Source organism: Vidua chalybeata, chromosome 2 (genome assembly GCF_026979565.1).
Source record: "Vidua chalybeata isolate OUT-0048 chromosome 2, bVidCha1 merged haplotype, whole genome shotgun sequence".
NCBI classification, from domain to species: domain Eukaryota; kingdom Metazoa; phylum Chordata; class Aves; order Passeriformes; family Viduidae; genus Vidua; species Vidua chalybeata.
In genome coordinates, this window is record NC_071531.1 from 115,374,454 (window position 1) to 115,398,709 (window position 24,256).

The following is a 24,256-nucleotide window of genomic DNA, read 5'->3' on the forward strand; positions in this document are numbered from 1 at the left end:
CAAGATTTCAAGGCTAATATCCTCCAGGCACTGAAACAGGGCGAGGAACACACGGAGCTTTTAGGAACTCCCAAGCAGCATCTCACCCCCTCCTGATTACTGCAGGTTGGAAAAATAGGTGTTAATTAACAAGGGGAATAGCTGTGACTCTTTTCCTCACTCACATTAGCAGGAGAGCAACCATCTTCGAATGAGAAGTGGGAAAGGTTTGAAATATTGATCAGAGCAGAAGTGCAGCCTCCTCCATCAGGACTCCTCCAGGAGCCCAGCGTCAGCCACAGACCAACCAACCTCCTGGTTTTACATCTAATGGATTTTTTCTCTATTCTGAACTCGTTTTTTCAAGCAAATACCTCAGAGGCTGCCAGTTCTCAGTGTCACACTTCATTTCTGAGGGTGTCTAGAGGTGTGGACCTGCTCAAGCCTGTGTGGTTTCACCACTTTGAATACCAAGACTTGCAGTGGTTCCTGATTGATGAATCACAGACAGTTTATCTCCTATATTAAAAAGGTATTAAAACATAATAACCCAGGCAGATGTAATCTGCTGTGTTTATAAACTGGGGAAAAAACAGAACAACCTGCAGGTAAAACAATGTGAAAACAAGGTTTAATGACACGAGATGATGGAGGCTCATCTCTGTCTGGCAGATAATTTTACAACCTAATTATGGCTAACACCTTATTAGGATTAGGCTGGCGTGGCCCGAGCTGCTGCCGCTTTGTGGTTCAGCAGCAGCGAGCCTTTAAGCTCCAGCTTCTATTAAAATTGCTGATTAAACCCCTCATGTCACTCAAGAAATCTCAGCCTTATTGATCCTGCAGCTCACAAGTGCCCTGGATTGCACAGAAATGTTTTTCTACAAAAGGCTTCTTGGGGGGGGAAACAGAGCTCAGTGGGGAACTTTGTGTTGCCGTCGCCGCTTGTTCCCAGGGTTCGCCACAAGCAGGATTCCTCAGCTGGGCTAGGAACTGACAGGATGTCCACAATTCTGCCCCTCTGTCTCCCTCAGGTGAGACCCCACCTGCAGAGCAGCCTCCAGCCCCGGGGACACAGCAGAAGGATGTGGAGCTGCTGGAGAGAGTCCAGAGGAGGCCACAGAGATGCTCTGAGGGCTGGACCGTGCCCGGTGTACAGCCCCTACCCCAAGGAATGGTAGGGACATCCTTTTCCCAAGAGAAAGTCTCCCAAAGGTTTTTTTAAGTATTTATTTCTAATAACTCTTTTCATAAAGAAAATTGCATTTCCTCCTCTCACCTTGCTGTGTAATTGATTTAATTTAGTAGGAAAAAGGAGTCTGGAGTAGCTGTAAAGTGAGGAACACTCTGACCCCACACCACTCATGCTCCAGATTAAGCAGGGGCCAGAGGACACCCCACATACCAGGGAAAGCATCCCAGGGTTTATCAAGGAGCTTATCAGCCCTCCTGGAGGCACCACTTATCCTCTTCAGGGCTGAGATGACAAGGCTGCACTGGAAAAGCCTGTTTGACTGCGATCCCTAAACTGCATCTCCTCCCCCTGCTCCTGCTCAGCCAGCCCAGGTTACAAGGTGGGAGTTTCAACAGTGTTCCTTGAAAATCAGGCTTCATTTTGGAATTCTTTCACTTTAATGGAATGGGGAATAATGTCCCTTTGGAGATAAACACTTGTGAGCAACCCCAGGTTGCTCCCAGGGATCCAACACACAGCTAAGAGAGAGGCTTCACCTTCTCCACTGGAATTCCTCCTCTGCAGGAGCAGCAGGAGGGTCAGTGCTCTCCTTTTCATGATCCTTCAGGGTTTTAATCCATCAAAGCCAGGCTGGATGGGGCTTGCAGCAACCTGGTCTAGTGCAAGGAGCCCACAGGGGTTGGAACAAGATGGTGTTTAATTCCCTCCCAGCCCAAGCCAGTCTTTGATTCTGTGATTCCCAAATAACCCTGCCCGCAAATCAACCCCCAGCAGGGGAGGCAAACGGGCACAACCCAACCCAGTAACACCCCAGAAGGAAAGGTTTAATTACTGAAAGCTGCAGAAGAAGCCTGGTAGGTTCTGTTCTCGGTGCCCGTGTCCACCGGGAGGTGGAAGGTGCCCTCGGTGGCACAGGACGAGGAGGTCTGGGGCCAGGCCTGCTTCATCAGAAGTGTGGCTTCAGTGGAGACAGAGAAGAGGTGTCACACAGAGCAATGAGAGACAACTTCCCACACTTATGTCACACTGGAACCACCTGGTTAATCTCTTCCCCCCAGGTTCCTACGCCTGAGGTCCACGGAAGGGACTTCACGCCTTGGTCAGGGCTTGGAAATCTTCCTGGAGCCCCAAGGCTGAGCAAGGATGCTTCACACCCTCCACACCTGCTCAGACTCTGAATTAACCCTCTCTGAGGGTTATCTGGAGTGTCACAGGGCTGGAAGTTGGGAATGACAGGGATCAATCCTCCGGACTGGGGAGGCTGAGGAGGAATTGGCACAGGGACCACAGCAGCAAAACATATCCCAGTGGATGGAAATCCACCTCCTAGGGAGTGCAGGGAGGCACTGCTGCAGCTCTGCTGGCCCACCAGGCCCTCCTGAGACTCACACAGGAATGGGGAGCACGGAGGACACCCAGCAGAGCTGCTTTGCTGGCCATCAGCAGCCGTGGGAGATACTCATGGGCGTGAGATCCACCCGGACGCTGCTCCACGGCCGGAGATGTGGAACCCTGCTCCTTCCTCCTCCTCCTCCAACAGAAAACCAGGAGGTTTGTGGGAACTCAGAGATTCAAGCCCAATTTCTCCTCCGCTCAGTCACTGATCATTTTCTGCTCCAAGTCTCTGCCCTCTCCCAAAGGTCTGGGAGTTATTAAGGATTTCCAGGCTGCCTTGCTTTATTTTCCATGCTAGGCTGCACTCAGGAACATCACACTGGAGAGCAACTCCCAGTGCTGCCACAGAAACACTCCCTCACTTATGCTTTTCTTCACAATCAGATTCATTTTTGCCTCTGGATTTTTTAATCTCTGAGACTGGTGAGACAATTCATTCCAATGTTACACGAATCCTTCCTCTGTGGTTTTCCCTCTCCACATTAAACCTGCCACAAAATCAAGGCAATTTGGGCTGGAGATGGCTGGGAGATTGCCATAGTTCTGCATGTTCTTTATTAAATCATGGATCCTCGGAGAATCCATCACTTAAAACTACACAAAAGGTGGATCAAGGAGGCTTCCAGGAACAGAAACACCTCCTGGTCCTTTGCAATAATTCACAGGGATCACAATCCAGCCATGACTATCTAATATCACTTAAGGGCTACCTCCAACCAGTGTCTTCTGGATCTGGTTTATCCTCTCACCCACATATAAATAAAATAAAGTGGTTTTATTAATTATCAGTTTAATCCCTGACAAATCAACCAGTGGGAACTGAGCAAGCAATGTGAGCTGTGGGTCTCTGCAGCACTGGGACTGCTCTGTTTTCCTCACAGGACCTTTAGATGATGTGGGAATGTTCGGGACATATTTTAAGTGGAAAAGACAAAACTATGAACCCTTTCAAACATTGTAGGATATCTTGCTTCCCTCCAACAGCCTCATTTGTGATGGATACAGCCTCCAGCCCTGAACAAAGTTTGCAATAAGCTTAGTTCCCCAGGCAGTCCTGTGCCTGAGTGCCTCAAAAGGATGGGAGCATTTATCCTTGTGAGGCACTACAGGATATTCACCTCTCCAGACCCCAAGATACCCCTTAGGGGACCCACTGGTGTCCCCAAAGAGTCAGTGGGCACCTCTAGAGGATGGCTCAGAGCACTGCTGAGGCTCCAACTCCCTTCTGCAAAGCAGCCTTTCCTCCAGGCAGGATCCAGAAGCAGGAATGGGGGATCAGAGCCTCCGTCCTGTTCCGCACTGATCCCTAATTTCTGAGGCTGATTTTAGTCCTGCTCTGTAAGGGCACTACTGCAAAGCCATTACTTCTGCCCTGCATTATTAATAAACACAGCTCCAGCCTCAGCCAGCCTCCACGAGCAAAGTGTGTGTCCTACTTTCAGGAAAATAAAAAAGGGAGGCTTTAATGAAGGAAGTTAAAACAAAACAACCACGAGCAAGACAGAATGCCTGCGAGGGAACATGCACCAGGCTTAATGAACACATACATAATTTTATTTTTTTTTTAATTGTGTCTCTGCAGCAGAGTGATTTTAGATGCTCGTTTCTGCATACTTAAAAGGGATTTTTTTAAGAACAGTGTCCTAAAAAAATAGGCTTATTGCAAGCCTGAGTTTGCAATGCTGGTGTTTTGCCTTGTGTCTCTCCCTCTAAAAACTGTGGAAAATGCAGCAGGAAAATCACACAAAGCAGGAACTCGAAGTGGAATGGTAAGGAATTGATAGAATCACAGAACATCCTGAGTTGGGAGGGATCAACAGTCCAACTCATGCCCTTGCTTATAAGGCTCCTTTGGAATGATCAGGGGAGTACCTTAACATCTTTTGGGCTCAAACACCAGCAAATATCCACTAGAAACCTGGCACTGGGGGAGGGAGAAATCAAGACTGGCTCCAGTCACCACTTCCCTTTCCTCACTGGAGGACTGAACCAAGGGGACTCCAGACTTCTCCAAGTTCCTCTCTTTGTTTCCTTCTGATGCTGTTGCAAAGCCCAGGTCACTACATCATTTAATTTCCCATGTGGATCCCAGGATTTTGGGAGCCACGAGGTCAAGAGAGGAGCATGAGGCATGGCTGACTTCCAGTGAAGCATCAGGGAGTGTTTGGAGAACATCAGGGACAAAAGCAGGTGGGATTTGAAAACTGGAATTATCTTTGCTCAGGGGTTGATCTCCCGCCGAGACTTTGCATGGAATCCAGCAAAATTCATGAGGTTTGAGGCAAGAGACATCTGAGAGGGAGCAGGAGCATCTTCAGGGTGGAGCAGAGAGGGTGAACGAGCTGGGACAGAATGGTTCTGTTCAAGAGACCTTGCCTGCAGTTACCTCCCAAGAATTCAGAAACCACAAGCTCTTCCCACCCTTTCCAACCTCTGTTCCAAGCAGTATTGAGGGGCACCTTTCCCTGGTTAATCTCCATCTGGAGAATCAGATGAACCCTTGGTTTGTGAGTGGTTTTAGGGAGCTGGAGGGATTTCTGCCAGCAGGAACCACCTCCTGCCCAGCCTGGGAGCTTTGGAGCAGGACCTTGTCCATGGATGGGATGCTCAGGAGCAGTAATTCTGCTGGGAACATGCAGCAGCTCTTTCTTTTTTACACTCAATGCCTAAAATCCCTTAGAAACATAATTAGAATTAGTCTGCTGTTTCAGAAGTGCAAGAGTTTAACCCCCAAGCTGATTCCCAGTGTGTCTGAAGGACACCAGGAGCACATTCCTCTCCAGGCTTTTTCCAGCCTCCTGTGTGACAGCAGCTCCTTCAATTTGAAGAAACACTCCCTGTACTGATGAAGGTTTTAGCTCAGCCACTGAACCACAGAATTAGCTCAGCCCAATTCCATTTAACACAGTTCTGCTGTCACTCTGTCACATGTCCCCACTGCTGGGAGATTTTATGGCACTTCTTTTCCACCAGTTAGCTCTCAAAATCTCTTATTTTTTTTTCCCCCTGGAAGTCTGCTTTCCATTGAGAAGGGACCACTGAGCGTGGTGCTGGGAGGTCCTGAGCAGCAGAGCCTGCTCCTGCTTCCCAGAGTGGTTAAAATGGTTTAATATCCTGCTGTGATATTAAATGGTATTGATTTCAAGAGCTGTAAAAATTGTTTAGAACAGAACCACAGAATGGTTTGGGTTGGAAGGGGCCTTAAGGACAATCCAGTTCCAACCCTGTGCTTTGGGCAGGGACACCTTTATCTAAACCAGGTCTCTCCAACTTGGCCTCGAGGTTTATGGGAAACTCTATGAAAAGTTTCAGCATTTTAATTCCTATTTATTTTCTGAATTTTGATTTATTACTGAATTTCGTAATTTATTTATTAATTTATTTCCGAATTTCCTCTCTAGTTTAGTGCTTGGCTGTGTTACCCACTGGAAGGTTTTTGTTCTCTATGCAAAACCACCTGTCAGCTCCCTGGACATCAGGAGATTTCCAAGATGGAAATGATTAAATGGTGTCTAAGATGTACAAGAAACAATTCAGACCCCTCCAAAAATCCCTATCCATCAGTGATTTGGGGTTTCCTCTCACTTGGGTGTTCCCTTGGCCATGTGCCCACTCAGTGGAGGAGCTGCTGCCTGCACAAGTGGGGACAAGTGACATTTTATAATATCCAGGCCAAAATACCAGAATGCTGCAGTATTTACATTCCTGGCTGAGCAGGGAGGACATTGCCAGCCTCTGGCAGGACAAGCTACTAATAAATTTATGGGCTTTTTCTTATTCTATGGATTTAATTCTTCCAGTGTTTTATCCTTCAGGGGAAGGGAGGGTGGCCAGCACAAATCCAGGGGAACAAAAATTGTTTCATGTTCCATGGTAAGGCTTTAATGGGAAGAAATGCAGCTAAAGACCTTATTAAAAGCACATAAACCCAAACAAAACGCAACAGATCCCTTCCAGAATCATCCACAATAAACAGTTTTATGGAATATGTGTAAACTGTGATGAGGAGAAGACAAAACCAAAAGATTTTGGCAACAAACCCCTCATTCCTGTTTCATCAGCCTTGGAAAGCGCCTGAGCCTGGGGATCCACTGATTTTATGACAACTGGGAGACTGAAAACTTGGCAATTAAGGGGAAGAGAGGGTTTAGCAAGACTGGCACAAAGTCCAGCTTTGTGCTCCTTGTGCAGGGCAGCTCTTCCTGCTGCACACTGAGCTCAAAAAGGCAGCTTCATTTGGGAGTGGTAAAATCCTGCAGCTCTCCTGAGGCAAAACCACTCAGAATAAACATCTCAAGCAACCAAAAGTCGAACTGAAGGGTGAGATACAATTTTTCATCTCCAGTGTGTGCTGGGAAATGGATGAGCAAGGAATGTTTTCAGGCCTTTCTCAGGATTTTTACCTGGGGCGTAGCCGGGGCTGCTGGTTGGATACATGTTGGGATTGTAGGCTGGGGCAGCAGTGGGATAGCCTGTTGGATAACCTGGAAGGAGAGGAAAAGAAGGAATTAGGATTTTATCAACTCAGCAGGGATGGCAGCCCTGAAGAGCAATAAACAACCTGTGTGAGCACACAGGCCACCGAGGAAAAACACAGGTGGATTCTCTGGATGGACCATGAATGTGCTCCACATGTGACATCATCAACACTTCATCTTTATTCCTGTAGGAAGCAAGAAATGCAGGTGTGCTCACTGTGCTTTGGAGAAAACTGCTGGGAAAATCCATACTCTGAACATGGAATTCAGGTACAAAACCCCACCAGCGCAGTGATATTGGAAAGGTTTCCCTGGGCTGCGTGGCAGCACTTTGGAGAGCTCAGCACTTCCATTAAGCAGAGTTTCTCGCTGAAGGGAAGACAGGGATGCTGCAGGAAAACATGCCAGCCTTGGATTCACCCATGGCTGCACAAGTGCTGTTCCCAGGAGGGACCTGATTACCTGCCAGGTCACCTGGAAGGACCCTTTGGAGCCACACAGGGTTTAATGGGCACTTTGGAGCATCTTCAGCTTGCATCAGCCTCACTGAGAGGGGTCACAGGGAGTTCAGGGCAATTGTGTGATGGGAGCAGGGGGCTGGAAATCGTGGCACACCCCAGAGCCTGTGTGCACCCACACAGTGCACGTGTCCTGCATCCAACTCCTACTGCACTGGAAATTCCTATCCTCTGTGGAGAGCACAGACACAGCCTCTGCACCTCGGTCTGCTCCTTTTCCACAGGATCACACCACGTCCTGAGCTGGAAGGGACCTCAAAGAACATCCAGCCCAAGCCCTGGCCCTGCACAGACACCCCAAATCCCACCCTGTGCACCCCTAGGAAAGGTGTCCAAACACTCCTGGAGCTCTGGGGCTGTGCCTGTTCCCAGGGGAGCCTGGGCAGTGCCCAGCACCTCTGGGGGAAGAACCTTTCCCTAAAATCCAGCCTAAACATCCCCTGGCACAGCTCCAGCCCTTCCCTGGGGGTCCTGTCACCGCTCACCATTTTGCTTTTGATTTCCTTCAGTTTCTTGCAGGTTTTCCCTAGAGAAAAGAGTAACACCCAAAAAGCTCCATCCTCCTTAGGTGCTGCTGAGTAAATTCCCCTGGCAGAGTGAACGGGACACGTTAACCCTGCTGTGCTGGTGGACGATTTGGCTGTGCTGTGCGTCACCACCCGGTTTATCTGCGTGTCCCCTTGGCCATCATCCCAGAGCAGAGCCAATGGAAAGGCCCTTGGAGAGTGTTTCCATGCCAAGCCCCGCTGATACAGGCTGCTGCCTGCCAGCAAAGGCTGGGAGGAGGTAATTAGCAGTGGATTTACACCCATCTTTCTTCATATTTTATTTTATTAAATAAAAGCCAGCGTGGGTCCGGACTTCCCTCTTCTGAGCACCAAAAGAGCCACAGCACACACCCCCCCACACACACCCCAAATCCCACTGCTCTCAAACCCTGGCACCACTGACTTCTGTGGCAAAATGTTGAGGTTCATTTGAATAAATCTAATTCAACAATCATGGCCACTGTACTGGAATAAATGACTGGATGTTCTACCCTCTCATTTTCATCAGTGATATATTTGGCTTCTAAATCAGGTTAATTAAAAATTGCTGTAGTTAATGTTGGATAAGCAGCAGTTTAACAGATTTTTTTTTTTCTTTAGGCTACACAGAACTCTGTTTTCATCTTACCCAGGAATATCTAAAGCCTTTCAGCAATCAAGAAGCTCCTTAGAAAGGTATTTGCAGATCCAGTGATTGCAAGCAGAGCATTAATGATGAGGCTCTTAAATCAGAAATATCCCTTCTGTCCAGTTCATTAGAAGACAAGCGTGTCTTTTCCAGGACATTTATTGCTCCACACTCTTCCTGTCTCCTCCTGACAATCTGGCCAGGGGTGCTAAACCAACTCCAGCTCACTTCTTGAAGTGTATTTCCCCTAAAATTCTCCCACCTGTGTTCCTCCACGGGGTTTTACCTTCTTGGCACGTGAAGGTTGGAGTTGGAAGGGACCTCAAAGATCATCCCAATTCCCTGCCAGGGGCACAGATGATGGTGGCTGTGTGTGCCCTGGTGTTGTGAAGTCCCCTGCTCATTTGCAAGGGATGTAGATGACAGGCTCTTGGGGCTCCAAGAGGTTCTTCTGACCTTTGCTGCTGGAAAATCCCCCCAAATAAGCCCTGAATCCACAAACTGCTGCAGTCTTTAGTAATAATCCTTAATTGCCAGTCTTCAGTCACCAGCCATGACAAACACAGTCCTGTGTTGTCACAAATGTTTCACATCTGCCCTCTGAGATGCCACCAGCACTCACCCACTGTCAAAATCAGGAAAAAAAACCTCCTTTACTCAGACCAAAATTTGCAACGTTGGGGTTATACCTTAAAAAAAGAGCCTGAAATAAGTCAAGCCACAAGAAAAGTGTGGCTATGGGTAAGATTTTCCATCCAGCTGAGTATTGAAGGATTTATTTTAGGCAGATGGAGGCAACTGTGTATTTATAGAATCACAGAGTTGTTTCACTTGGAAAAGACCTCCAGGAGCATCAGGTCCAAGCACACCCCAGCACTGCCAAGGCCACCACTAACCCATGTCCCCAAGTGCCACATCCACACCTATTTTAAAACCCTCCAGGGCTGGGGACTCAGTTGGTCTTTCTGCTTTTTTTTTGGGGGGGGGGTTTAGTTTCTGCTTGGCAGGACTCTTCCTTGCCGTGGTATTTTTTGTTGTTCTGAAGGTGAGTTATGGCTGGATTCATTTCGGCTCAGATAAATATGATTCCTATCAAGGAAGCTTTAATAGCTTTGGATGCAAAAAGAAGCCCTGCTCTGCACTATCCTCCACTCTGATCTCATAAACTTTGATAAGTGCTGACCTCCAGCAAGAAAACTTGTCCTTTCTATTTTGAGGCAAAGCAGAGATGGGAAAGGTACAGGGAAATTAGTGTGGTTTGCTCCTTTTTTTGGACATAGTGAAAAATAAGAACGTAGCAGAATCTGGGGCAATTTGTGCCAGAAGAAACATGCCTGGAAATTCCCAGCACTCAAAATCCAGCAGGTTTAAAAATACATGAGGCATTTTTTATTTAGCAGGGCCTGTTGTGTTTGGACAAAGGGAAAGGTTTCAGACTGAAGGAGGGTTGATTTATATTAGATATGAGGAAGATATTTCTTGCAATGAAGGTGATAAAACATTGGCACAGAGTGCCCAGAGAAGCTGTGGCTGCCCCTGGATCTGGAAATGTCCAAGGCCAGGTTGGATGGGGCTTGGAGCAACCTGGGATAGTGGAAGGTGTCCCTGCCCATGGACACTGGATGACCTTTAAAAGATCTCTTCTGACTCAAAACTACTCCATAATCCTATAATTTTTATAAATATAAATATATATATATATATAAATGTTTGTAAATTCCTGTTCCTGCTGCTGCCACTTCTCCCCTCCTGCCATGTCTGTCCTGCCTCATCACCTTGAATGAAATGTAACAGCAAGAGGCTCAAGCCCACTTGACATGCAAATGTCAGGAAGAGGAAAGAAAATATCCTTTACTTTCTGTGGATCTGCACATGACAGGAGACTCTGTCTCTGCTGGGCTTGAGGCCTTGCAGTGGTGCAGAAGGAAAGAAAATGAGATGAAAAATATCGAACAAAATTTATTAGATTCCTCGTAGAAGAAATCCAAAGTTGTTTTGTGGCTTATTTTAATTGAATATCATCTCCACAATCAATAGGAGTAAGAAAGGCAGTGTTCATTTAATCTCCTCCCCAGGGAAAACACACAGCACTCCAGCTCTGGGAAGCACTGGCTGAGCTGCTTTAAAAATCACCACACAACAACTGTGCAAAGCAAAAAGCACACGGGGCTGCATCAAGTAGGTATTTAAAAGCCATCTTTAATTTTTCATGTATTTTTAAATGTTTCTGTATCAAAACCATCTAAATAACACCTGAACCATGACAATACACAAGTGCTAAGGCTCTGAAGGTTCTCTTGAAATTCTTGAAAGGGAATTTGCTTCTCCTTGGCTACAGAGCCCATGCTTTGGTCCATGTCTCAGCCTCCCACCCACTGGGAATTGTCACTTACAACACTGAATTCCAGAATGTGCCATTTCACTTCTTCAAGAGTAGTTTCATTGACCATTATCTGATCGGGTCCTTAATTGCTGACATTAATTTACAAGACAAAATATTCTCCTCCCTTCTCTTCCTTCGCGAGTCTCAAGCAGCGCAGACTCCTCCAAGTGGCCGTGCCACAAGGATTTTTACAGGGACAGATGATAAAGTCCCTTATCTAAGGGCAGGACAAAGCACTGTAAAACCACACTTCAGCTCCTTGAGCTGCCAAGGACTCCAGCTCTACACTTGCTGCAACTGAGAGCTCAATTAACCACCACCATTCCCTGGAAGGAGAAGCCAGGCAGCCACACAAAACTGTCCCTCTTGTGGCATTCATTGCTCTGAGGTGGGTAAATTTGAGATAAATTTGAGATAATATGAGATAAATATGAGGCAAATTTGCTGCACAGGTGAGTCCCCATGCCTGAAGCCATGTGGATGTGGTGCTTGGGGACGTGGGTCAGCGGTGGATTTGGCAGTTCTGGGGAAATGGCTGGACTGAGTGGTCTTGGAGAGCTTTTCCAACCTGCTTCTGTGCTTCTGTTTTACCAATCCTCCCTCTAAACCCCGTTAGCCACTGTCCACCCCTTTGTTTCTGCTGAGTGACAGCTTTGAAGCTGCAGCAGCCCCAGGAACACTTCTGGTTTATGATCACCTCCTCGGGTCAGCCAGATGGAGCCCAAGCATTTTCCCCTGCAAAACACTTTCGTGTTCTATTTTAAGCCCACCCAGCATTTCTCATTCTTTATTGCCCAGCCCTCAGAAACTCTTCAGAAACAGGATTTACAAGCACCTTCTCAGGACAAAAACGTGAGAAACTTCATGCCTTCGACTACACACAGCTGTAAATCCATTCCCTTTCGAGCGACTGGGAATTTCTTCCTGCAGAAAATCACATGTTGGGAAATGAATGAAGATTTGGTACTTGAGGAATTACCCTCAGAAGTGAGAATTGAGAGAGCAGACACCATGTAGGCTCCCTGGCACTGCTCCACCGAAGCCTCCACCAGCCAGACTTGCAGGAAAGGCTCTTGAACGTTGATTGCTGGGAGCGGTGGCACCGGAGAGAACGTGCCTGGCCATGTGCTGGAGAGGGGACACAGGGACAGGAGCTGAGGAGGACATCTGGGAACTCCTCCTCCTCCTTCCTGCTGGAAGAGCTCCAGCATTTCCCAAAGGGCTCGCAGCAGGGGTGTCATCAAAGCTTGCTCTCCCGTGGCATGAGCCAATCTCGTTCCAGAAGGATCTTCCCAGCTCCTCGCACATCTGCAGGGCTCCGGGCTTAGGCTGTGCGTCTCCTCCTGCCTTTTGGGGAGCTGTCCCCAGGGAATATTCCTCGGCATGTGGGGTTTAGGGAGGTGACCTCTGAGCAGCTTCTTACACAGGGCAGTGCCAGACCTTCCCTGCTCAGTGGGAACTGTTTAAAGCATCTCTGGGTGAACCCTGCTCTGCCAGCTCAGGGCAGGAAGGACGGGATAACCTTTCCTTTCTTCCCTCATCACACAGATCCATTTGAGTAATTTCCATGGCAAGTTCTACCCAAACCTCTCCCCATGCCTCTCCTTGGACAAGCAGCCAGGTAAATGCACCTGGATGCTGCAGGAGCCCAGGGGCTGGAGCGGGTTTCATTTCCCACTGATCATCCCACATAACCACAGCTCTCCCATCACTCACTCACCTCCTTGCCATGAAACCATTCCAGCCCACTCATGCTAAATGCATGTAAAAATAGAGGAAAAGCTGAAAGCAAGGGTGGGACTGTTCTGAAGAGCAACTTAATGGATGGTTGAGAATCCAGCATTTCTGAAGGCTCTGAGGATAAGAAATACATTTGTTCCCATGAAAAAAATGCCACCCCCTTATTACTGTTTCAAGCCTCATCAGCCCAGGAGCAGAGCAGTCAAATGAACGTGGATGCACCAGACACAGCAAGGGCTTTGAAAAAGGATTCACTCTCACATTTGACAGCCTCGCTCCTGGAGGCCTTTTACACTTGTTCCTTTTTTCCCCTGAAGGGCCCTTCCCTTTTTATATAAACAGCAACTCTTGCCTGCTCGTTACACAGAGCCATGCAAAACCAACCTTGCACTGTCCCAGGCTGCTCCAAGCCCCATTCAGCCTGGCCTTGGACATTTCCAGGGATCCAGGGGCAGCCACAGCTTCTCTGGGCACCCTGTACCAGGGCACACCACCCTCACAGCCAGGAATTCCTTCCCAGTATCCCATCACTCCACATTCCCAGGATGGTGAAGACATTCCAGAGGAGGAGGAAGGCTCCCCAGGAGGGGAGGCAGCTCTGAACTTGCAGAGCAGAGGATGAGGAAGGAGTGTAGGTCCTCTCTGGTGAGAAGATGTCTGCACCTCCTTCTGTCTCCTTCCTCTCCCTCCCCAGGATCACAGCTTGACCAAATTCCATTTGTGTGAAAGCACAGCTCCTTCAGGAATTTTCCTTAGGGCTTACCCACATTTTACATGGTGACCACAACACCTTGGAGACCAAGGACAGGAGCTCCACAGGCATCACACAACCCCACAGAGAAACCCAAGCGCCCCAAAATCCCCCACCAAACCCCCAGGGATCTGGCAGGAAATCTTGTCTTTTGGTGCCCATTTCCCTTCTATTGCACAGACTCCTAAGGAAGCACTGCTGACAGGGCTGGGAGTGGCAGAGGAGCCTCTGGCACGGGGTGAGGGGGACAAAACCTCCAGTCCCTGGCAGGACAGCTGAGACACGTGGCACTGCCTGTTTGTCCCCATTCCACAGGTCACTCCTGCCTGCAGGAGCTTTCCCCAGCTGGAGGTCACAGGCCAGGGAATGCCTCCCTGCCCTGAGGAGCTGCAGAACCCTGGCTGCTTCCTGCTGGCAGTTTGGCTGGGCAAGAGATGATTTTGCACAGAGCTTTGAGCTCTTCCGTGGGGCTTTGTTGGTTGCACCATGCCACACGTCAGCTGGAAGCCGTTTCCTTCACCATGCCAGGAATTAGGAGAATTTACAAGCCTAAAAAGATCTTAAGGAAGTGACAGAAGCACTGTTTTGGACACACATTGCCCTGATTTTCTCTTCCTCACACTACACTTGCTTTCAGACCTGTTTTTTAAGGCTCAATACAGTTGCAAGCTGTAGGACAAAAGAGATTGTTCCATTCTTACTTCAATTCCACCTCAGTTTTACTTCCCACCTACATCCAAAACAAACCTCCCAGGCCTTACTGCAGCTGTCTGGGTACGGGATGCATTTGGATGAGCAAAACTCATCCTGAAAACTAGGAGCAACTGTCCAAAAATATTAGAGAGATTGTTGATTGCTTAGTGCACACACTATAAATAAACCAGAGTGACAGAACTTGTCAGACTGTCAATCAGTATCACTTCTGGGCCACAGACATGTGTCATATCCTCTCCTGTGTTCAGACAAGGCTCTGTGGGAAAGAAGTTCTGGAAAAGGGTTGAAGTTGTGCAGTATTGATTCTCCTTGCAATGAAGTGCTTCATTCTGTATTTGAAAAATCCTAAGTGGGGTATGAACAGCCCCTACTGATAAAATAAAAGGGTTTGTTGCTCCACAGGAAGTGGAAGCCTGAGATAAAGAAGCTCCTTTGCAGTTTTTCTTAAATACTCAACTGTGGCTCAACCTTATCCAATAATGCTCCCCAGGGAAATATTCAGCTGGAAAGATTTAACATAAATTAAGATGGCAGAAGAGTGCTCAGCTTGAAACAGACCATGTAGTATTAGAACCCCAGGATGGTTTAAGTTGGGAGGGATCTTAAAGCCCACCAAGTGCCACCCCCTGCCATGGGCAGGGACTCCTTCCACTGTCCCAGGTTGCTCCAAGCCCTGTCCAGCCTGGTCCTGGATACTGCCAGGATTGCCTTCACTTGCTTTTCAGTCATGAATTTGCCATTCCCCTGAATGTGTGGAGGGCAAGGAGAGCCTCACCTGGACGCTCCTGGTCTGCTCTGGCAGAGTTTTTATGGCAGCTGCAGAGGGGTGAGAAAACCCTTTCTGGAGCAGCTGGGAATGGAAATGCAGGCAGGACTCCGTGCTCTCCACGCCCTCAGGTTATAGGTTACAGCAAGATATTTACAATAACTGTAATGGAAAACAGGCCTTTGTGATGTCCAAAATGCACTTGTTCATCTGGCTAATTTTCAATCCGTCCTTTTCGGCTCTGCTCCCAAGCCAGGAGCTAAAAAGAGAATCAGTTCAAACCCCAGTTTTTTGCTCTGTCACGGAGTGTGGTCCATGCAAAACCTCTGTGCTTCCAGCTAGGGAAAGGAAAGGCAACTGCTCCACATTCCTGATGCCCTCCTAGATCCTGGAACTGGGAATTTGCCCCTGTTTTCTGTCTGTTGTGATTTCTTTTTTTCTGCCAAGTTGGTGTTTGCAACAACTGGGTACAAAATAGGATCCTGGAACGGTTTGGATTGAAAGAGGTGATGGCAAAAAGCTCCTGGCTTTTAGCTTTTCTTATCCCAAATGCTTGAGTTGAATTTGCCAGGTTTGGAACTGCCTTAAAAAATGGTATTCCAGGTGTGTGGTATTCCAGCCAAGGTGCCCAGCACTGCCCTGAGCATGATCAACAACAGAAACTGCCTGGTAATTAATCAATTAATCAGTAATCCATCAATTAATTGACTAATTATGTCTCTCTGTAGCACAAACATAGTCCTGGCTCCCATGTCTGCTTTTTACATTCCACTTTGTCCTCTGGCACTGGCAGCATCCTCCTGATTTCATCCTTGATTCACACCCGTAAACAACATCTCTGGGGACACCAAATTTCCTTTTTCAGCTTGTTTTAGGAATAGGCAGCTCCAGAACAGTCAAAACAATGTTACAAATTAAATTACTGCCCCAAAGGGCCAGTTTCAAAGCACAAACGTCGTGATTTTCATTTGCAAAGCTAAAAATCCAAAATGATAAAATATTTAGGGTTACAAGAAGAGGCTAAACTCAAGGAAGACTCAGGTTTAGGGATCACAACAGCCTTAGATATTGAATTTTTTTAATGCTCATTAACTTTCAAATGTCCATATGGTATTTTGGACATTTTGGCCTCAGACCAGAGAAGTGAATTGCTCTCAAATCCATTGGCTATGGACAAACACAGCAGCAGATGGAGCACACGGAGAATATTAACAAAAGCAGGTTTTGGGTGTTAAAAGGCTTAATGGGTCTCTCACATGTATTTGAGCCAGGAGATGGGATTCAAATTATGCTTGGGGGAAGCTGAGAATCCCTAATATTTGAACTGGCAAAACTCCACAGTGCTGTTTAAAAAAGGGCTCTGGTGGAAATAAAATCTGATTTCACCAGCTTGGAAGTGCAAAGGTTCTGCCAGAAAGGCAGCAGGGATACAGTGATCCCACCTTATCTCAGGGTTTTTGTTACTGATTTTCCAGCCAAGAGCTGGGATGAGATTCCCTGACTGTTCCACCTGACCCTTGAGAACCCCACCAGCTCCTGCCCAACTCACCAAAATCCAGGGAGGAAGAACAGCACTGGAACCATGGGGCCGTGCAGCATTTACTACTTCTGGTTCATAAACTGGACTTTTCAACCCCTAAAGAAGTGTTATAAACCATGTTCATGGCCTATAATCCCTCTTCTAAAAAAAAAAAAAAAAAAAAAAAAAAAAACCAAAAAAAAACCCCACAAACCCAACCAATTTCTGGGAATACTTGAATTAGAGTTATGTTTTTGCACCTGGTGTTCTGGTAAAGCATCTCTTCAGAAAGCTTGGGAAGAAAAAAAAAGAAATACAAGAAAGGAAATATAAATCTCTTCCCTCTATCCTGTAAATATTTTATTCCTTACAAAAAGCCCAGAAGAAACTCCAAACATAATAAACCCCATAGCTGAGGGGTGGCAGCCTGGGATGTTTTAGCACAGTTCTCATTTGCTTGCTTTAAAACAAGGATTTCTACACTGGTCCAACTCAGCAAAGCAATCACTAATTAAGTAAATTACATTTTATGGTTGAGGTGCATCCTCCTGGTTACTCAAGCAGGTAAAAAGTGATGAATTTGTGGCAGCTCCACTTTTACTTGTTTTTTAACACAGCAAAGCAGGCAGTCTTGTTAAAAAAAAAAAATCCCAAGATTTGTGAGGGGCAATTATTTCACATGGATAACTGGGACTGTGACTTTCAGGATGGATGGCAGATGGAAAGCGAGGGAGGAGGATGGAAAATTATTTCATGGAAAGGATTGTCCAGGCTGCCCAGGGAAGTGGTGGAGTCCCCATCCCCAGAGGGATTTAAAAAATGAGGTTGCTCAAAGCTCCATCCAACCTGGCCTTGGACACCTCCAGGGACAGGGGGAATTCAAGGTCCTGGGGGCACTCTCTGCCCCCTCATTTTAGAAGGGCAGTGTTGGGTTGTGTTTAGGGAATAGCTGTGACTTTAGCATCCTCCAAGGATTTGGGGATTCTCTGCTGTGATCCTAACAATCCTCTCAGGAATTCAATCCAGGAGCCGATTTCTCGGCAGGAACGTGGGGACCTGGCAAATCCAAAATGAGTCATTGCACTGCAGGTAGTGAGGCTGCCTTAAAAATAACACATCCAGCGTGGCTGGGAACCAGCAAAAAGGATCAGCAGTTCCCTCCAGGAATAGCAAATTAGAGTAATGGACTGGGATGGAAAAGGGAGAGGGGAAAAGAGAAAAGCTCAGGAGTGAAAGGCACGATGGCGAGCAAAATAAAATCAGAGGGTTCACATCAGCCCCCTCCTGTACTGGGGGCTGCTGGGTTGAAAAAAATCAGCTTAAAAAAGGGGAGATGACTAATTATGGTTTGGGACTCAGAATATCAGCAGGTTTCAGTTCTACCAGCAGAACCTGAGGGATGATTTAAGTGAGGAGCAAAGATAAGGAGAGGGAAGAGGCATCCAGGGGAATCTCTCAGATGGACTTAAAAATTGTTACCAAAACCTGCCATTAATTCATGGCATCAAATATACTTCATAAAATATCATTTGGGGCACTTGAAGCTGAAAAATAGCAATACATACACATAAGTATGGATTGTGGAGAGAATGACTGAATGGTGGAAGGGGACATTAAAGCTCATGCAGTTCCCCCCTGCCATGGGCAGGGACACTTCCACTGTCCCAGCTTGCTCCAAGCCCCATCCAGCCTGGCCTTGGGCACTGCCAGGGATCCAGGGGCAGCCACAGCTTCTCTGTTTACTCTACAGAGCCAAAACTCCTGGCAGGTTTTGCCTTCTGCCTAAAAATGTTAACAGGAACAGTTGAGAAATAAAGGATCGGCCGAGGTTGTGTCTACATTCAAAAATAACTAAAATAGGTAAAATTAGACCAAGTTTCTATTTATCCTGGCACGACATGACTGGCAGCACACAGTCCCTCACCAGTTCTGTAGGCAGTGGTGCTGCTTTCCCTTTAGATCCCCTGAAATCCTCCTCTGCCTGGATTTGTGCCTCGCACTCCATCTCAGCATGGTGGTGACCTCCTGTCATCCACAAAGTCCTGGTCCACTTCCAAGCAGGGCAAGCAGAAGCAGCATCTATTTTACTGGATAGGGTTATTTTAAAAGCTCTATGTAAAGAATGCATTTAAATTGTTCTAAATCCTGAGCCCTATAAAACACAGACAATTCCTCATCTCTGAGCTCTTCATGGATTCACACATTGCACTGGTTGCCCAGAGCAGCTGTGGCTGCCCCTGGATCCCTGGAAGTGCCCAAGGCCAGGCTGGACAGGGCTTGGAGCAGCCTGGGATACTGGAAATTGTCCCTGCCTGTGATGGCAAAGGAGGCTCTGAGGAAGTTTTTCCATGGCCTACAGAAATGAGCAGTTTCCTCCAGGAATCTGGTTTTAACAGACTGATTGGCAATGGAGCAGCCTGAGGAAACACTCCTGAAGATTTTGCTGCTTCTTTTAAACACAAGCAAGTGCCAGTTCCAGGTCACCTGGCAAACATCAAGCGGGTCAAACGCAGTTTGATGTCACTTCAGTGACACCTCAGGTGTCCTTGCTGGCACAAAATGACTCCTTTGGGGCAAATACCCAGCAGGCAGAGGGTCAGGCAGTGCTCCTGTTCAATGTCACTGAACTTCTGCAGATTTCCAGGACAAGATCAATGCCCAGTGAGTGTCCTGTAGGATCTCCTCACAGCAATAAATTGAGGGAAACCACGACTGAACACCAGCTTCGTTTCCCAGGTGGAATTCTAACGTGTGGCACTCACCCCCTGCTTCCCCAGGTCACCCGTGGCTCAAATCTAAGCTGCTGCCCTTAAATAAATTAAAATGAGACCTGAGATGCAAAATCCAGCTGACACCATCAAGAACTGGGCTTTCTGCCCCAACCCTTTCCAAAAATTACAGGACCAACAGCAAAGAAATTGGGAAATATGACAAAAATTGAAAGACTCAGGTTTAGCTTTTAATTTCCAGTAAAACAAATTAATTAGAAATCTGGAATTCTCTAAATTTACATTGGAAGCATTTCAGGAAATGTGTATTAGTTCAAAATACCACAGAATCACAGATGGTTTGGGGTTGGAAGGGATCTTAAAGCTCATCCAGTTCCAACCCCTGAGTGGGCAGGGACACCTTCCACTATCCCAGGCTGCTCCAAGCCCCATCCAGCCTGGACACTCCCAGAGATGGGGCAGCCACAGCTTGGAAAAATGTATCAGACTTGCAAATGTCAAGGAGAAGAAATGACCTGAGGCCAGTTTGTCACTGTCACAGCTCTGGCTGAATAAGGTCTAAAAATGCATGAAGACAATCATCTCTTTTTGTAAGCAGGTTTTTCTCCCTATTGAAAATAAACTAACACACAAACACCTCAAGAGTTTTCATTTAAAACAGCTTTATAAAGGGCTCTCACAGGCTGTAAGTCACAACTAAAAATGCTTTTAATGCCATAAAATAGGAAGGAAAGTTTTATAGCAGAATATTTTGTATAAAATTCCAGACTGGTTTGAGTTGGAAGGGACCTTAAAAATATCTCATTCCAACCACCAGCCAAGGGCAGGGACACCTTCCACTATCCCAGGTTGCTCCAAATCTCCTCCAACCTGACCTTGGACACTTCCAGGGATCCAGGGGCAGCCCAGCTGCTCTGGGCACCCTGTGCCAGGGCCTGCCCACCCTCACAGGGAGGAATTCTTTCCCAATATCCCATCTAATTAAAGTCATTCCATGATCATATTGTTGTGAGTTGCAGTGCATGGGGAAAGCAGGAGGAAAAGTTCAGTGTTGAGAACTATCATCAGTCACATGGCAAGTTGCTGGAGAAATTTATTGCAATAAACACAGGCCCTTTGGGATCCAAAATCTGACCATGGTGCCTTGGACTGGTCCAGGGCTATCAGCCAAGTGGAGGAAAGGAATTTCCAGAATGGGCCTATTTAACAGCAGAAGTATTTCAGGAAGAGAATTATTGTGGGTATGATGTCACACATTCCAGAGATGTGCTCACTAAAAGGAAAGAATGGAATGGGAGGAATAGAAGAGATTAGAATGGAATTGTTCAGTTGGAAGGGATCTACAACAATCAGTCCAGCTGCAAAATGGGTTCAGTTCAAATGTCCAGTCAGAAAAAATTGATATCTGCAGCTTCACTGTTCACCCTGCAGGAACCTGAAAAACTGGAGAATAAAAAATGTTTAGGAGAACAGCTCTGGGAAAATCCCCTCTCCTCAAAGGTAAGAGCAACAGCACGGTCCTGGGAAATCCATCCCACACACACAGAGTCCACACCTCAGCAGCATCTACTTATGTGCTCCTCTGCCCTCTCCACAGGGCTTCCATTGACTTCCATTCCATTCCATTCCATTCCATTCCATTCCATTCCATTCCATTCCATTCCATTCCATTCCATTCCATTCCATTCCACCCCATCCCATCCCATCCCATCCCATCCTGTTGTGTCTTTCTCTCCTCCCCTACACCTACACCTGTCTCTGGTAGGACCCCATCCCAAAGAGCCAAGGTAAACACCCCCTGATTCACCCCAGGACACCCTGGCTAAACCCAAACTGGTGACATGTGACAGGTGAAACCCCAAAAGCCAGCCCCACCACGTTTCTCCCCGCTCTTCCCCGTGATCCTCCTGTCAGCTGTGACAGGTTTTGCTTCTCAGACCACCCCCACACCTCCCAAATTCCTGCAGTTCCACACTTGTGCAGCAGAGCCTTTGCCTCACCTGCCCCTCTCTCCTGACCCCCTTTATTCCAGCCTGGGACTATTCCAGCAGGCTCTCCCTGCACTCCAGTCCCTGAGGATCAAGGAATATCCATCTCTGCAGACAGAGCTATTAATAGTCACTCACCTCTCCAACTGCAAATTCCAGGCTCTTCACAGCCAATCCTCACCCTCCTTAAATGTCTCTTCTCATCACTAGAACCCTCTCAGTCTACTGAAAGCCCAGTATTTTAATCTTGCAATATTAAAGATGATTCTAGCAGGCACTTCAAAAGAAAAGGAGCCAATAAGAAACAAACAGTTGGAGGTCAGGGTCTTTCCCTGCTCGGCTCACAAAATAAAGAGGTGAGATTCCTTCCCCCTTCAATTCCTCTGTGCAAGTTTTAATTGCTTTTCTGACATCTACAGAATGTAATCTTCTTCCTGTGTTGTTCCTAGGATTAGGGCAGGACGAAGGTAAAGCTATTTTTGATTAATATGGAAATCAGAAATTACTTTCTAGAGAAAACTGGGGACTGTTCCTAATGCTGCTTTATCTTTGGGGAATTACAAATCTGAAGAGTAACAAGAGTGAGATGGCAGCTCACTGAGTCTTCCAACCTGTGCAAAATATGCTTAAAGACTTTCAAAAATCTCTTCTAATGGAAATATGAGATTAATATCATTAAGAGAGTGTTCAAGCTGAAGACAAAGAGAGTTAAATCCCCACAGAACAGGGAACATCAGTTTATCTGGGGGGAAAAAAGGTGGGGATGGTGCAAAGAAATCTTCCTGTGTTTGAGGAGAAATGTAGCAGTTAATGTAATGGTTAAATTTGTTCCCAATTCAGTGCTGTTCATGCTGAAGTACAAATATTCCTCATGACCATTCAGCTGAATTTCTAACGGGTGAAAATGTGAAGAACACGCTGGCACCCAGCTCCTCCTGTTTGTGTGAAGGGAAGAGTTTGGGGGGAAATAAAGAAATACGAGGGGATGGAGTGAAAGGACAAAAAGGAATGACTTTAAACTGAATGAGGGTGGGTCTAGATGGGATATTGGGAAGGAATTCCTCCCTGTGAGGGTGGGCAGGCCCTGGCACAGGGCCTGGCAGTGCCCAAGGCCAGGCTGGATGGGGCTTGGAGCAGCCTGGGACAGTGGAAGTGTCCCTGCCATGGCAGGGGTGGCACTGGATGGGCTTTAATGTCCCTGCTAACTCAAACCAGTCTGGGATTCTGTACCTGGGGATAAAGACTCAAAGCCATGTCAGCAGCTCCATCTTCCTGCCAGCAGTGCCTGCAGGAGTTGGAAGCTGGAGATGATTTAGGAGTAAAAAAGGGACATCCTGGCAGGTCTAAGCCTGGGGAATTTCCCTCAAGTTCCCTGTGAAGTTCCCTCCAGAGCCCTGTTCCCACAGAGCCATGTGTGTTCACTGAATAATGGGATGCCTGGGGAAAACCAACCATATATTGTACTACTTTTTAATGTTATCATTGGATGCATGAGATTAATGGGGTTTTCAGATGGAATGGCAGCACTTCAACTGTGCCTGGAAACAAAGGCATTGACTCTGCCTACCAGAGAGGAGTGAAAAGGAGACAACTGCATTTTATCTTGAAAGCCCTCAGACACTTTCAAACAGACCCAGGAATCAAAAGCTCTGTGTAAAGAGAGGAAAAGCCCTTCAGGACCTCTTGGGCCACGCTTCCGCTTTTAAAAATGACAAGATGTGGGAGTAGGATATTTAGTGTAAAGATACAATGTGGGAGCACGAGGCTTGCCATGTCCAAAATTGATTTAGATGTGGGAAAATACTGAAGCCTGCAAACTCAGAGGTTCAGCTTTGTGTGCTGGAGAGAAAAAAAATACACAGTGACATTGTCACGTTCAGTGGGGATCCAGCAGTACAGTGGGTTTATATATATACATATATATATATATATATATACATATATATATATAGTAATTTCCCTGTGTCCTGTCCCTCCATCCCTTGTCCCCAGTCCCTCTCCAGCTCTCCTGGAGCCCCTTCAGGCCCCTTTAGCCCTCTGAGCTCTCCCTGGATCCTTCTCCTCCCCAGGTGAGCACCCCCAGCTCTCCCAGCCTGGCTCCAGCCCTGGAGCAGCTCTGGAGCCTCCTCTGGGCTCTCTGCAGCAGCTCCAGGTGCTGCTGCTGTGTCCCCAGGGCTGGGGCAGCTCTGCAGGTGGGCTCTCACCTGGGCTCAGGGGCAGAATCTCCCTCTCCTGCTGCCCAGGCTGGGGGATCAGCCCAGGGGATCTGGGCTGCCGGAGCACGTGGCCGGATTCTCCCGCAGGAATACAAATTGCACAATTATAATATTATTTTAGCAGTTGGCCATGGTGACATTTCCTGCTGTTAGGTGGCTCTGGTCCTGCCAGGATAGATTAGCAAGGCTCACCAAACATTTTGTTTGGCTAAGGAACAGCTGAAGGGCACTGCCTCCTTATTCTATTAAAAGCGCCGCAGGAACTCGGTAACATTTTCCTGTTGATCTCCACTGCTCTGATAAATGGAAACCTCATCCCTTCCTCCAAGGAGGAGAGGAGACATTTTTAGGAAGGGAAACCAATTTCCTCTCAGTGTTATTGAGTTAAACAAGGTAGTTGAGTTTCCAAAGGTATTAAGGTCGTTTTGTTATTCTCCCACCGAGCACTCGCTGAGCTCTCGGAACAGCCTTCAGGAATGGGGACAGAGGAACTTCAGCTCTGCAGGCAAATTCCTACAGAGCATGTGCTCCAGCAGGGAGGGCAGGGTCAGTACATACATCCTGACAGTGATGGAACACATCTGAATGCACAGAGCTTAGAACAATTACTGCTGAGCAGCCCTCAGCACACCAGGGGCGAGAGAAGGGAAAAAAACCCAACCATCTTTGGAGAGATGAACAATTCTTCTTGTTATCAACACTTCATTTA

The 24,256-nt window shown here is 47.2% G+C and overlaps 1 protein-coding gene across 2 annotated transcripts in view; it reads right to left on the minus strand.

Annotated features, from left to right (window-relative positions):
* Positions 1 to 24,256, minus strand: part of FAM168A (family with sequence similarity 168 member A) — a 129,138-nt gene that overhangs the window by 8,763 nt on the left and 96,119 nt on the right. The window contains exons 4-5 of one of the 2 annotated variants that reach the window (XM_053934811.1): positions 6,973 to 7,053; positions 2,007 to 2,132 (exon numbers count right to left, since the gene is read on the minus strand). In XM_053934811.1, coding sequence (XP_053790786.1) covers positions 2,007 to 2,132; positions 6,973 to 7,053 — 207 coding nt within the window. The remainder of the gene's footprint in view (positions 1 to 2,006; positions 2,133 to 6,972; positions 7,054 to 24,256) is intronic. The other variant, XM_053934812.1, reaches the window with a different exon arrangement.